This window comes from Leopardus geoffroyi, chromosome B3 (assembly GCF_018350155.1).
Source record: "Leopardus geoffroyi isolate Oge1 chromosome B3, O.geoffroyi_Oge1_pat1.0, whole genome shotgun sequence".
Lineage (NCBI taxonomy): Eukaryota > Metazoa > Chordata > Mammalia > Carnivora > Felidae > Leopardus > Leopardus geoffroyi.
Genome location: NC_059337.1, coordinates 110,423,203 through 110,438,386, shown reverse-complemented (window position 1 = coordinate 110,438,386; position 15,184 = coordinate 110,423,203). Strand labels below are relative to the sequence as shown.

General features: G+C 37.8%; 1 protein-coding gene across 1 annotated transcript in view; it reads right to left on the bottom strand.

Moving 5' to 3' along the window:
- The window catches only part of SYNE2 (spectrin repeat containing nuclear envelope protein 2), a 349,558-nt gene that overhangs the window by 220,404 nt on the left and 113,970 nt on the right, over positions 1–15,184 (bottom strand). Inside the window, 10 exon segments of the mRNA XM_045451206.1 lie at positions 1,164–1,337; positions 1,635–1,793; positions 5,023–5,193; positions 7,065–7,214; positions 8,786–8,950; positions 10,672–10,859; positions 11,341–11,419; positions 12,780–12,942; positions 14,174–14,286; positions 14,902–15,066. Of these exon segments, the coding sequence (XP_045307162.1) occupies positions 1,164–1,337; positions 1,635–1,793; positions 5,023–5,193; positions 7,065–7,214; positions 8,786–8,950; positions 10,672–10,859; positions 11,341–11,419; positions 12,780–12,942; positions 14,174–14,286; positions 14,902–15,066 (1,527 nt within the window).

The window sequence follows — 15,184 nt, the reverse complement described above, 5'->3', positions numbered from 1 at the left end:
ATGTTAAATGTCCAATAAGTGTGTGAAATATTGAATAAAGGAACGAAAGGACACATATCACTCTACCTCTCCAATGTGTCCAATGGTAGAGACCTTATCGTACTTTTACTTCATAGACCACCCAAGTGCCTTCCATCATGTTAATTAATAATGACTCTCGGGGGGCGCCTGGGTGGCGCAGTCGGTTAAGCGTCCGACTTCAGCCAGGTCACGATCTCGCGGTCCGGGAGTTCGAGCCCCGCGTCGGGCTCTGGGCTGATGGCTCAGAGCCTGGAGCCTGTTTCCGATTCTGTGTCTCCCTCTCTCTCTGCCCCTCCCCCGTTCATGCTCTGTCTCTCTCTGTCCCCAAAATAAATAAACGTTGAAAAAAAAAAAATTAAATAATGACTCTCGGGTTTGCACACATCTTGAGTCGCCTATCAAACCGGCAAAAAGCAACCTGAAACTATCGCCACACAAAACAACATCACTGGATCTTTACCCATAAAATCACATATAACTTCTATCAAAGCATTTTAATGACAAAAGTGTGATTTTATATTCAGAGAACTTTACCTATTCCAAGGGCCTTCATGTGCCTTTTTTTTATTTAACGTCTCACAACAAATTTGGCAGCTGGAATTATGCTGCCCATTTTACTAATTTAAAAAGCAAGAAAAATTAAACTCATGCTGAATATCATACAATCAGTTGTGCTCGTGACACTATACCACCGAGCCCATTCGGCAGATCTTTACTAAAATTTAAATTGAAAAAATTCCTCACATTCATGTATATTTTTAATAGTTTCTGGGAACAACATATAAAACTGGGAAATTCTTTAAAGTTACAGTAACTTTGTGCATGATTACAGTGACGGAATTATCTCGATTTCACATGAGGTAGGTAGCTGATAATAAATAGCCTACATTTGGGGGTGCCTGGGTGGCTCGGTGGGTTAAGTGTCCGACTTTGGCCCAGGTCATGATCTCACGGCCTGTGGGTTTGAGCCCTGCGTCAGGCTCTGTGCTGACAGCTCAGAGCCTGGAGCCTGCTTCAGATTCTGTGTCTCCCTCTCTCTCTGCACTTGCCCTACTCATGTCTGTGTCTCTTAAAAATGAATAAATGTTAAAAAAAAAAAAAAAAAAAAAGAAGAGCCTACATTTGACGGTTGAGAGTCCCACCTTGTATTTTGAAATGAGTCCACTCCGGCTCTCTCTTTGTCCAAGTAATTGCTCAGCCCTTGTCATGTATGATTCAAGTTCCCTCTGTGACTCCTCCACTTTCAGCCTGACATCCAGATCTGGGGAAGCATCAGCTGAGTTTTTCAACACGGAAACTAATTTCACCATACTGATCTGCAAAGACAAAAAATTCTCAACAGCTGGCCCAGCTTTTCGGTAAGTCACAAATTAACAAATACAGTCTTTGAGGAGTGACTCTTATTTTCCCACTAGACATAAGAATATCCTACTTATTATGTTGATATTTTTCAATGTGCTCTAAATTGTTAAAATATACAAATAAACACAAAAGTAATATTTTATAAAACGTTTCCAACTTAGAGGGCAATCCCTCCCTCTCTTCCCCATCCTCCTACTGACCACTCAGTTTTAAAGACTGGATTTACTTAATAAGAAATATTAAAGAGAGACCTGAACTTTCTCTTTAGCTTCTTGAATCTTTGTCTGAAGCCCAACTGTGAGAACATGTTGAAGGGACTCCTGGCTGGAAATATTCTGCACATCCATTTGTAAGGTATCTTCAATTCTAGACACAAGCTCTTCATACATAGAGCCTTTGGCAATAAGATGCTATGAAAACAAAGTGAGACCACAATAAATATTCAGGTTACATGTTAAACATTAACCTTAATCTGGTCAGGAAATCATAAAAAGTTAATTATTATTAATCCAAAGTGAGGTACATTTGTACTCTAAAAATGTTATTTTTAAACTTCATTAAAAAATTTTTATGTTAGTACAATGAGATTCTGAGAAACATAGTCTGTCATAGATTCTCTACACAGTAAGCACTTCAATAAAATAAAGCCTAGAAGTAATACAATGCCAATAGTCAAATAAGTTGAGAGAGTAGTAATAAATCTTAAAATGAAGTTGTTCTCTTTTTTTTAAATGTTTATTTATTTTGAGAGAGAGGGGGAGAGAGCACAAGCATGCACACACACGCAAGGGCAGGGAGGGGCAGACAGAGAAGGAGACACAGAATCCAAAGCAGGTTCCAAAGCTGTCAAAGCAGAATCCAAAGCTGTCAGCACAGAGCCCGATGCAGGACTCGAGCTCAAGAACTGCGAGATCATAACCTGAGCTGAAGTCGGACGCCCAACTGACTGAGCCACGCAGGCACCCCAAAATGAAGTTGTTCTAAGTCAAATCGGTTGGAAGGAGATTCACTAAATGTTATTGGAGAAAAATGGCTATTGGAAAAGAAATTTATAACCATGCTTTATACAACACACTAAAAATAAATTTCAGTGGATCAGAAAGTTACATATAAAATAGAAAACTACAAAAAGAAATTATCCATGAAAAGTGATCTACCCTCTGGGTGTGAAGGGGCCTTTTTAGGGATAAGAGCAGTAATATCAATATAAAAATTTTCCATGTAAAATAAAATAAACAACTTAAAAGCCAACAACTTGGTAAAAATATTTGCCACACAAATGAAAATGCGTCGTGATTCAAAGAGCTCATAAATTCAATAAGAAAAGTACTAAGGTCCTTGGGACGCTTGCGTGGCTCAGTTGGTTAAGTGTCCGACTTCGGCTCAGGTCATGATCTCGCAGTGAGTTCGAGCCCCGTGTCGGGCTCTGTGCTGACAGCTCAGAGCCTGGAGCCTGTTTCAGATTCGGTGTCTCCCTCTCTTTTTGCCCCTCCCCTGCTCATGCTCTGTCTCTCTCTGTCTCAAAAATAAATAAACGTTAAAAAAAAAAAAGAAAGAAAAGTACTAAGGTCCCAAAGAAAATTCAGAAAACGCAAGAACAGATAATTCACAAAAACAAATGGCCGATAAATACATGAAAGACAGTTCAACTTACATGTAATTAAATAAGTACAAATTAAAATAATAATGAGGTACCACTTTTCAGTTATCAAATCAGCACAAAAAATTTTAATTACAACTCAAGGGTAGCAAAAGTATGATAAAATAGAAGTTACACTGCTTGATATTAACTATATAAATGTTGACTGTATTTATCTGAGAGCAGTGGAATCATGGTGCTTTTACTCTTTATGCTTTTGTACATTATTTAAATGTTCTACAGTTAGCACATTCATTTATATTTTCATTTTTTTCTCTTTTAAATTATAAAAGCAACAATACTTGGTTACTTGGTTTACATGTATGAGGCATCTGGAAATGTGCCAAGACTGGGGCCTAATGCACGATCAAGATAACAGTTAGTTATTTGTATATCCTTACACACAGTTTTCTATGAATATAAACCCATTTACTATAAAAAAGCAATTGTTTTGGGGCGCCTGGGTGGTGCAGTCGGTTAAGCGTCCGACTTCAGCCAGGTCACGATCTTGCGGTCCGTGAGTTCGAGCCCCGCGTCGGGCTCTGGGCTGATGGCTCAGAGCCTGGAGCCTGTTTCCGATTCTGTGTCTCCCTCTCTCTCTGCCCCTCCCCCGTTCATGCTCTGTCTCTCTCTGTCCCAAAAATAAATAAAAACATTGAAAAAAAAAATTTAAAAAAAAAGCAATTGTTTTAAAAAAAAGACTAAAAAAAATCACATCACTGGTACTGTTCACCAATTTGCATTTCTTACTTCACCATATATCTTGCTCTAATAAAGATCTACTTAATTCCTTGTTAATATAAGTATATCCTTATATAAGCATATTTGTATTTTCATTGTTTATAAGAGGGATCATTGTCATCGTTTTGAAATATTTTTAAAATATTGAATTTCTCCTTCCTACTCATTTCTTTCATCAAACGAATTCCAGATACAACAAATAAATAAATATAAAAATAACACAAAAGTAAAAATAAGTGCTGGCAGATGGCACAGGTACGTTTACACAGTATTTTCAAAATGATAAAAAACGCGATTCGTATAAACCATGAAAACACAAAATGCTACCTATACACCTTTCAGAAATCTGGATTTCAAAGAATTACGTGAATATCCCTTCATTCCAGGAACTTTCCATCTTGTTGTAATTTATGACATGCTCCATAAGTTTTATAGCTGAGCTGGAACTCAGTAAAAACCTCAGTCGTAACTCCTTCCCCAGGAGAACCGAATGATATTAAAACACACTCTTGCCTCAGTGCTTTTCAATGAGTCAACTGCCCAAGAATAAAGACAGAAAGGTTTTAACAACATCCGTCACCCTCCCTGCATCAAGGAAGGAAGGGTAGGTGGCTTAATCAATGGGTGAGCTTTCAAAGCATAAATTGTATAATCTCTTATACTCTCGCTGAACTGACCTACCTATCTGACACATCCTGACTCATCTCCTCATTGCTCTCTGAAACCAGAGAATATTTTATTTATTTATTTATTTATTTATTTATTTTTTAATTTTCTTTTTTAACGTTTATTTATTTTTGGGACAGAGAGAGACAGAACGGGGGAGGGGCAGAGAGAGGGGGAGACACAGAATCGGAAACAGGCTCCAGGCTCTGAGCCATCAGCCCAGAGCCCGACGCAGGGCTCGAACTCACAGACTGCAAGATCGTGACCTGGCTGAAGTCGGACGCTTAACCGACTGCGCCACCCAGGCGCCCCTGAAACCAGAGAATATTTTAATCTCCATTAGGTGGCTGGGAAAATCAGTTCAGGAATTGAGACTTGTAAGGTATCATTAGTGGTCTGATAATCTATCCTCTGTCCTCAGGCAAAATCTCAGCAAATGATCTAGGAATGACAGTGCATGCAATTTTTACAACGCTCAGCAAAGAAAGTTCAAACAGCAGTCTTATTACTATTTACCTTAAAACCTTGTATTTGTCTTAGTACATGAGTCCACAACCACAAAAGCTATCTTCTTAATACTTTTGCACTCCTACCTGCAAAGATTCTTCCACTGAGGCGTCTACCCCCTCATGACATCTCAGAAGCTCCAGAAGAGATTCAGTTTCTGCCTCCCAGATTTCCACTTGTTCAATGAGTTTTTCAACATCTTCAGCCACTTTGAGTTGCCCTGTGAATTCATTTTCTTTTTCATGTCCTTCCCCAGCCTACAACATTCAAAATTACCACTAAGAAAATGGCAACATCACTTATAAAATACTTTTTTAAGTGTATTTATTTTGAGAGAGACAGAGAGCACAAATGGGTGAGGGGCCGAGAGAGAGGGAGAGAGAGGATCCCAAGCAGGTTCAGCAGTCAGTGCAGAGCCTCCACATGAGGCTCGAACTCACGAAACTGTGAGATTGTGACTTGAGCTGAAACCAAGAGTCAGACACTCAACTGAAGTGAGCCACCCAGGCACCCCTAAAATAATTTTCAATTAGAAAAAGTTATATCTCTTTTCTTCCTGAAGACTGCTAATGCAACATACTTTATTTAGTAACTTAAAACCTACTTTTTGGATAATGATAATCACACTCTATGATCGCATTTATCACTTTAAAAAGTAAAAAATTGTTCGTGGTTTCTTTTTTTTCTTTCTTACTTTTTTTTTTTTTTTTTTGAGAGAGAGAGAGAGCAAGCATGAGCAGGGGAAAGGTGCAGAGGAGGGAGAGAGAGAGAAAGAGAGAGAGAATCTTAAGCAGGCTCCATGCTCAGCACAGAGCCCAATGGGGGGTTGATCCCACCACCTGGGATCATGACCTGAGCCCAAATTGAGAGTTGGATGCTTAAATGACTGAGCCACCCAGGTGCCCTTCACATTATGTTTTCTTAATGAGGGTATCATTCCTATCATTTAGTTATTATCATCTTCATTTTATAGATAAGAAGATTAAAGCTTAGAAAATTAGGGTAGTAACTCCATAGATACATTTCTAAAACTCACGTACAATTTTAGTAAATACAACTATGAGTGACAGTAGTCATGAAACATCACCAAGAAGAGACTCAGAATCCAATTTCAACAAAATTAAGCCTTTTCCCATTGATAACCTCTCAATATCCTATAGGTTATGCTATAGCTCTGCATGACAGTTGCATCCTTAAAGCTGTTGTTAATCAGATATCTTAAATGTACTAGAGAAATATAGTGTTCCACATCCTTCTCCTCTATAAACGTATTACACAACTTCAGATCTTTCAAGACTTTGATCAGGTCTCCTTACGGTGCCAAACACTAGCACTCCATCCCAGCAACTGGCCAAAGTCAGTCCAAACTTAATTTAAGTGAAATTGGATATGTTATTATTCGGAAGGAGGCACATTTCCAAAATCACTGGTATTATCTTACATGTGTATAAACTCTTTGTTCCTTTTCCATAGTCTTCCCTATAATCTAAAATCGTCCTCTAAACTAAACAACAAAGCAAGAAATAAAGATTATATTGTCCCCTACTGTACAGAAAGGAAGTAAGACATGTGCCAGGGGCTAGACCAAAGCTAGACAATCCCTGAGCAAGAGGCAGAAGTCATCTGAAGAAAATATCAACTCAGTGTCCACAGCTCAGAAGTCATGACGGCTTCTGCACGTCTGCGGAATTCCTGAGTGAGGGAGAGACACAGACTTCAATGCTGAAGCCTCCTTCATGAGGGATCCACTTAAGCATTCTAGTGGAAAATGACCACATTTTAAGTGTTATCCAGGGGTGCCTGGGTGGCTCAGTCGGTTAAGCGTCCGACTTCGGCTCAGGTCATGATCTCGCGGTCAGTGAGTTCAAGCCCCACGTCGGGCTCTGTGCTGACAGCTCGGAGCCTGGAGCCTGTTTCAGATTCTGTGTCTCCCTCTCTCTCTGACCCTCCCCCGTTCATGCTCTGTCTCTCCCTGTCTCAAAAATAAATAAACGTTAAAAAAAAATTTTTTTTAAGTGTTATCCAATAATCACATTTACCACTGTTTCAACAATATAGGTTTAACAAAAGAAAAATAGCCACAGTATAGCTATATACAAGTGAAATACATAAAGTATGACTATTTTACCTTTACATGCTGATTATGACTTTCAGGAAGTTCTACTGACATATCCATTGAAAAATCAACAGTTGGTTTTTCTTCTTCACATAGCTGAGTATTTTCATAATTGTCAAAAATGGGCTGATCCTGTTTTTTTCTAAGTGGCAGTTTCATTTCCTATAAAAATTGTCATAAAATTTACAGTCCATTTTAAAAAATTACTTATTGACTTATTTTGAGAGATACAGAGTGAGGGGAGGGGGGAAGGGGCAGAAAGAGAGGGAGAGAATTCCAAGCAGGCTCCTCACTGTCAGCACAAGGCATTACGCGGGCCTTGAGCTCACGAGCCGTGAGATCGTGACCTGAGCCAAAATCAAGAGTCAGTTGCTCAACCAACTGAGCCACCCAGGTACCCTGAAGCCCATATTTTTATGTGAAGATACATTATTACTAACAATAACTGGACATAATATATTCAACATATTTTGGGGATTTATCACACAATAACAATGTTATAAAGTATGAGCATTTCCCCAAAAAACAAAAAAAAAAAACCCTCAGTCTAAAATTATTAAAAATAAGAAATAATTTAAGTTCAAAAATTATTTATTAAAGGTCTGCTTTTATAAGGCGCCATGCTAAATAAAAAGCCATATAAAGCTCCGTGTATGTTCTTAAGGAGGTTGAAATCTGTATGCAAAAATGCTTATGTTGTTCTATAATGGTAAATGAATTTCAGCTACAAAACTGTATTATTACATGTCCACACAAATTCTTGTCCATAAGGGACGACTGACTTAGTCAGTTAAGCGTCCGACTCTTGATTTCAGCTTGGGTCCTGATTCTCATGATTCGTGAGTTGGAGCTCCGTGTGGCACTCTGCACTGACAGTGTGGAGCCTGCTTGGGATTCTCTCTCCTTCTCTCTCTGCCCCTCCCCTGCTTGCTTTCTATTTCTCTCTCTTTCTCTCTCAAAATAAATAAACATTTTATTTAAAAAAAATTTTTTTCAACGTTTATTTATTTTTGGGACAGAGAGAGACAGAGCATGAACGGGGGAGGGGCAGAGAGAGAGGGAGACACAGAATCGGAAACAGGCTCCAGGCTCTGAGCCATCAGCCCAGAGCCCGACGCGGGGCTCGAACTCACGGACCGCGAGATCGTGACCTGGCTGAAGTCGGACGCTTAACCGACTGCGCCACCCAGGCGCCCCTATAAACATTCTTAAAAAAACAAAAAACTTGGACATAAATGTTCACAGCAACACTATTCATAATAGTCAAAAGGGTGGAAAGAAGCCAATGTGCATAAAGTGATCAATCAATAAATGAAATGCTGGGTATCCATGCAATAGACTATCATTTGCCATAAGAAGTAAATGAAGTACTGACACGTTACAACACAGACGAACCTTGAAAACATTATGCTAAGTTTAAAAGGAGAGAAACAAAAGACCAGATACTATCTGATTCCATCTGTGTGAAATATCCAGAACAGGCAAATCTACAGAGACATAAAGTAGATCAGTGGCCACTGGGGAGGCTGGGAGAGAGTAGAGAGTGACTGCTAATGGAGTCAGAGTTTCTTTAGGAGATGACAAAAATGTTCTCGAATTTATGATGGTGGTGGCTGCACGACTCTGAATATACTAAATATACTAAGTTATACACTTTCAATGAGTGGATTGTATGGTATGGGAATTATATCTCAATGAAGCGGTTACCAAAAAACAAAAACAAAAACACTTACAAGTTGAGTTTTTGTAATAAATTTTCTCCATCTTTTATTCAGCCTTCTCAGTTCTTTAGAAATAGATGATCCAACTTCATCATTACTGACTTGAATTAGGAAATTTCCCACTTCATTTAAAGTAGTATGTTCTACACTCCACTGGGATATTGTCTCAAAGGGAATCTACACAACATAGAAGCAACACATTTTAATGACACAACACTTGTCTTTCTGTTATGCGTAATAGATCTTTACCAAGTGATTCTAAGCAAAAGTGAGTATGAGGTTCTTGCAGACGCTCTGACCCTCCCCTCAGAGGATTCCCCATCCCTGCTGGACTAGCTCTTCATCCCTAATCACTAACTGCCAGGCACCAGCTGTCATTGCTCTTGGTCCTGAACTTTAAGGAAGCAGCTGATGTTCCGCCTTTCTAAGTGGCTAATGAGCTTAGAGCAAAGGCTCTCAAACATTTATCGGTTCATGGTGCCCTTAATGTTTCGGTAATTTTTTCATAAATTCCCTATGCCAGGAGATTCATCTAACGGTTCTGATTTTCAAGTAGTCGGGTCCAAACCACTTGGTAGTTATTTGCTGTATGGTGTCCCACAGGCTGATGTTGCTGTGTCCCTCAAAATTTAAATTATCTTTAAAGTCCTCTGGCAGCTCAGGGCACCTCAGCACAGAGTTTGGGAAGTGCAAGGCTTATAGTGTTTTTTTTTTTCTCATTTATGTGAATCTTAATAAATATCTTTAATGGATGAAGCCAGAGAGTATTATGATAAGCAAAATAACTCAGAGGAAGACAAATATCATATGATTTCACTCATATGTGGAATGTAAGAAACAGAACAGACGAGCAAAGGGGGAAAAAAGGAAAGAGAGAGGCAAACAAGAAACAGACTATTAACCAGAGAACAAACTGATGATTACCAGAGGGGAGGTGGGTGGGGGATGGGTAAAATAGATGATGGGGATTCAGAAGTGCCCTTGTGATGAGCGCTGGATGTTGCATGAAAAGTGTTGAATCACTTTATTGTACATCTGACACTACTATTATACTGTAGGTTAACTACTAGAATTAAAATCAGAATTTAAAAAAAGGTTTTTAAACACAGAAGAATCGTTGAAAGCCAAAGATTTGAATTTTTATCACTATAGGTGACAGGGAGAATGACTCACCAACCCCTCAAATATTCTTTACGCACTCCTACACTTATCACAAATTTTACTTTCATATAAACAGCCCATTTTCAGCTGAGGAACTTTAGTGTCTATTTGGAAAATGTTTCATCTGAGACTTTTCATCAAAATTATTTTCAAGCAGATAACCATTTGCAACAGAGGAAAAGAAATGAAAGAAAGAAAAACTATCCCAGAGAATAATCATAAAACAGATTATGACATGACTAGCAAGTGAAAACACTGATGAATTACGTTGAAATTTCTTCCACGCCTCTCCACATAAGTCTAAGGTATTCTGCATTTCCTTCCTCTGGAAATACAGGAAGATTTTAGAGCTGAAAGGTATTCACCCAAATGGAAAAATAAAACTTTTTAAACTGTCAAGTTATTTTAAATGTGTCTATAAGCTATTGAATATTCCAAGTCTTTTCTTTTCCTTCCAAAGAACTTAAGCAATATATCGTTCAAAAGCTACTGTGTGTGTGTGTGTGTGTGTGTGTGTGTGTGTGTGTGTAAAACCTACAATGCGGAGAAAACTTCCTTTTGGCAATTGTATTAGAAAGAAACTAAACTCTTTCCAATACCTTGAAGAATATGTCCAAGAGTCATGCTCACTCTTCCCTGGCCTCTCATTTTTGGATTGAAAACGAGGATCTCCAAACAAAACGAAAAAAAAAAAAAAAGAAAAGAAAATTGAGGAGGTAACATTAGACTGAAAATACCTCTTTAATCTGTTCCTTCTTTGTCTCCTCAAAACAAGCCTTTAGTAAGCGAAGTTTTTCCAGATAAGTAGCCCAACATGTCAAAACTTTCTGAAGAGTGGACTTGACATTATATATATTTTTTCTATACATACAAATATCATATTCCACTGCCATATATTGTTTGCTAATATCCTGATATTCTCCATCTATAATGTTAACAAAACAAGAAAGTAATCTTAGAAAACAGTTTTTTATTAATAAAATAATACCAAGAAAAATATTTGCATATTAATGGTCAATGGTCAAGTAAATATGTGCTGTGATAATATTAAAAGTGAACGCAAGAATTTTCCAAAGAAAACACATGTGAAACCAATTCCTAAAACGTTAAGGTATAAAGAAAGTGAAACAGATAAAATGCTATTTTTTTAAATGTTTGTTTATTTTTGAGACAGAAAGAGAGAGGACAAGCAGAGGAGGGGCAGACAGAGAAAGAGGGAGACACAGAATCCAAAGCGGGCTCCAGGCTCTGAGCCATCAGCACAGAGCCCGACACAGGGCTCAAACCCACGACCTGCAAGATCATAACCTGAGCCGAAGTCAGACGCACAACCGACTGAGCCACCCAGGCGCCCGCGTGCTATTTTTAAGTGGTCATTTCATCAAAAAGTAACTGTATAGCTTTACCTAAATTCTTATGTATTTCTTCACACTTTTGCAAGGAAGTTTCAAGTTGAGCTAGGAACTCTTTTTCTTCAATAAATTTCTGGGGGGGAAAAGGAAAAAAATATATTGACAGCTTTTTACCATTAAAAATGTGTCAAGAAATCCAGAGAGAAACATAAATATTGATGAAGCACTCGGGCCCCAAAATTTCCTTAAGGCTTTACTACTATATATTTGGGTAGAAAAGAAGAGTAGTTCATGAAGAAAATCGGTTAAGATCTAGGAAACAGAAGTATGAACACTATGTAGGTATGAGACCTAACAAAGTTCATCATTGCCGTGATAAGGTTCCACAACGGTTTTTCTCCTGTGGGAAAAGGTAAGTTACATATACCATTTTCAAAAGCTCCTACTTCACATATTTATTAATATTGCGTAATTTATGCCAGTTTCTCTTATTTCACAACTTTTATTAATATTGAATAATAATTTTTATTAGATATATGAGAGTATGTTGTAAATAGATAACATCCATCCCACAAAAAACATCTGAGTAACTACCATTAGTCAAATTATGATGTGTCCTAAGCAAGCAAATTCTGCTGTTGAAAAATGCAGTTAATTAAAAGCTCATATTTACTGTATACTTATTAAATTCCAATGGTATGATTACTTAAATGGAAAAATGAAAAATCAAAGTAGGAAATACATTCAAAACCTAGTCAAATTGAGAATGATGTCTCCTATTCAGGAACGTACGGTGTTTAAATCATAAATTATTAAATAAATCTGTCTTGATTGTGTTGTTCAATTTTTGCACTGAAATTTACAATCTTGGATTTTTCTTTTTTGCCACTCATTCCAAAAAAAGAGAAACAGAAAGAATGATATGAATTCCTAACTGCAGATATGACATTTCTAGGATGCTTTTAATTTACAAAAGAACATATTTGTATTTAAATCATTTGCAACATTTTTTCCCACTAATTTCAAGAGCTAACCCCCTTCTCCAAAAATAAGCCCCAAGACAAAATGTACTGTCTTTCCCACTCTTACAACTCGAAAGGCTAAGATTAAAATGTTCTAAAAAAAAAAAAATTAATTTTTGAATGAAACCATGAATCTGAGTGGGAAAAATTCTTAAACAAGACATCCAGTAAGTGAATGCTGAAATTTTTAATAACCTGAAACTTTTTGTAACTATTATGTTAATTAGCCTGGTTAACAGAGTCTTCCCTGTTGTGGTAAATAATGTGGTTTTCTCTTTCTTACTCCTCCCAGTGTCTGTTATTTGGCTACCAAAAATTCTGTTCTCTAGGTAATTTTAAGCTAATGAAAACTACTGAGAAAACTCATCTCAAAACCTGGAAAGGTAAAGGGAAACTGTCTTAAGGAAAACTGCAAACTTAGCACCCAGACACGGAGAACGGTTGTCAAAGACACAAAATAAAACAGCTTACATGCCAGTCTTCCAGCAACAATTCCACAGATTCTTTGTTCCCATATTTGACGTTCCAAACATCCAATTTTGATTTTACTTCATCTAGCAAACCAAGAACTGTGCACTTATAGTAATGAAATTCTAGAAGTGGAATGAATTTTTCCCCCGAAATGTTGTTGATTCTGGAAAATATTTCAGGTTTTAGAATTTAACTTCATATTACTGCCCAAATGCGAGATAATCTGTTTGGCATTTCTAAAAATATTGGGCCTTTGGCTTTTTATTTTAAACACGTGGAACTCAGATGTATCCTCAATTTTTTTTTTTTTTTTTAAAGTAAGATGTACTACCCCCAACGTGGGGCTTGAACTCACAATCCTGAGATCAGGAGTCACATTGCTCTACCAACTGAACCAGCCAGGTGCCCCCCAATTTTTTTTTTAAACAGAGTAAAACAAATATTGTGGCTAAGAATAAAACAACTATTTCTGAGAGGAAAACATCTAATAGAACATTATCTGAAGAAACTATTCCCCTGTAGAAAAAAAATCCTATACTAAATGTTAATCTCCAAAATATTTTACTAAATTTGTAAACTTTTGTATAACCGAATGCAACTATAATTTCAACATTTACATATTAAAACAGCTTTCATTATTAAGGCTAAAACCCTCTTATTATCATTGTAATAAGTTGTGTATGAATAATGAGAAAAGAGAGGATGATGTGGACAACCATCAGTTAAATAATCTCTATATTTATAGTATTTTAGAGTTTACGAAGTACTTTCAGATACCTCCTCCTGTCTCACCCACTATCCTTGTGAGAAACGAACAGGGTGGCTATCATTATTCTGTATTTACAATTGAGGATACATGCTCCAAAACACAGTAACTTGGCCAAAACTCAGATGTGGAGCTCGGTTTCTGACTCCATTTCTAGAACTTACCCCACCACCATATCCTACCATCCAATGAAAAAGGACGTATGTTAGTATGATGTAATGTTACTATTACAAAAAATGTGAAGGTACTGTGAATCAAGATTTAAAGCATCCTTGGGGGCGCCTGGGTGGCGCAGTCGGTTAAGCATCCGACTTCAGCCAGGTCACGATCTCGCGGTCCGTGAGTTCGAGCCCCGCGTCAGGCTCTGGGCTGATGGCTCGGAGCCTGGAGCCTGTTTCCGATTCTGTGGCTCCCTCTCTCTCTGCCCCTCCCCTGTTCATGCTCTGTCTCTCTCTGTCCCAAAAATAAATAAACGTTGAAAAAAAAAAAATTAAAAAAAAAAAAAAAAGATTTAAAGAATCCTTGTCAGACATTATCTAAAAATCTATACTTTTCTGGTCCCTATAGCATCCCGTTAGCGCTCAAACACGAGTGGCATCGGCAGTGGTGAAATGGTAGTGTTACAAACCGTGCTTTCATTTCCTCCAATTTCTTAGGTGATACCAGTGGCAAATTTTTTTCATCTCTATTTTCAAATGCCAGAAGAGTATGCGAATGACAATCAAATTTATCCATCAGATTCTGAAAAGAAATTTAGCATGACATCAACCAGACTCTTTGCCAAACACTGTAACTGGGGTTCGTCAATCTCATTTGCTCTGCGTACGAGCTGCATCTTTTGTCCAAAAACTCATAAAGCCCTTACTTTTTCTTCACTAAAGCTTCGCCAATGCGTAATTTCATCATAAATGCTTTACACTGGAACATTTTACAGAGAGACAGACTGTGGTTTCTTTGGTAAAAGCATTATCCAAACCTTTTGTTTTGGGATTTATTTGTAATTCCTTTGTGAGTTCGCATGCCATAAATGTCGTCTATCAAATTCCTTCATACCATTTTGATGAGAACCCACTCTCTCACATTTTACGCCAGTCTCTTTCCTCCTTTTTGGTCAGGCTTTACAGTTGCTTTGGAACTGACTGGACTCTATTCTTATTGTTTCCACCTTGAACTAGCACAATGCCCATAAGGAAGTGAAAGTATCTTCTGGCTCCCCAAAATCCCCAAGGGAATCATTCCAAACCACCCTCAAAGAGGCACTAGATTTCCTTCCCTTCTCTCTAGGACAACGTCTTCCTCAAGAAGAAGTCCCTAACAAAGCACAGATTTTCCCATGTTTCTTTGTTATTTTCCAACCTTGATTAAAGTCATTTTCTCTTGTATTAGAGCCGCGGCTTCACAGTAATCCTGGGAAGCTGGCAAATCTTCATCGATAAGCTCCTCTACCTCCTGGAGCCAGGCTTCGATTTGATGCAGCGGTGAGGGCAAGGCATCATTCAGCTCCCTTTTCCACACATTAATCTGAAAAAAACAAACATCAGCGGTTCACTAAACATTCTTCTGAAGTTTATTTCTTTGCACACAGTTTGTTTAATACTTCAAAGTTTCTCTGATCCATTAGTCAGGGAAGTCTTTCTCA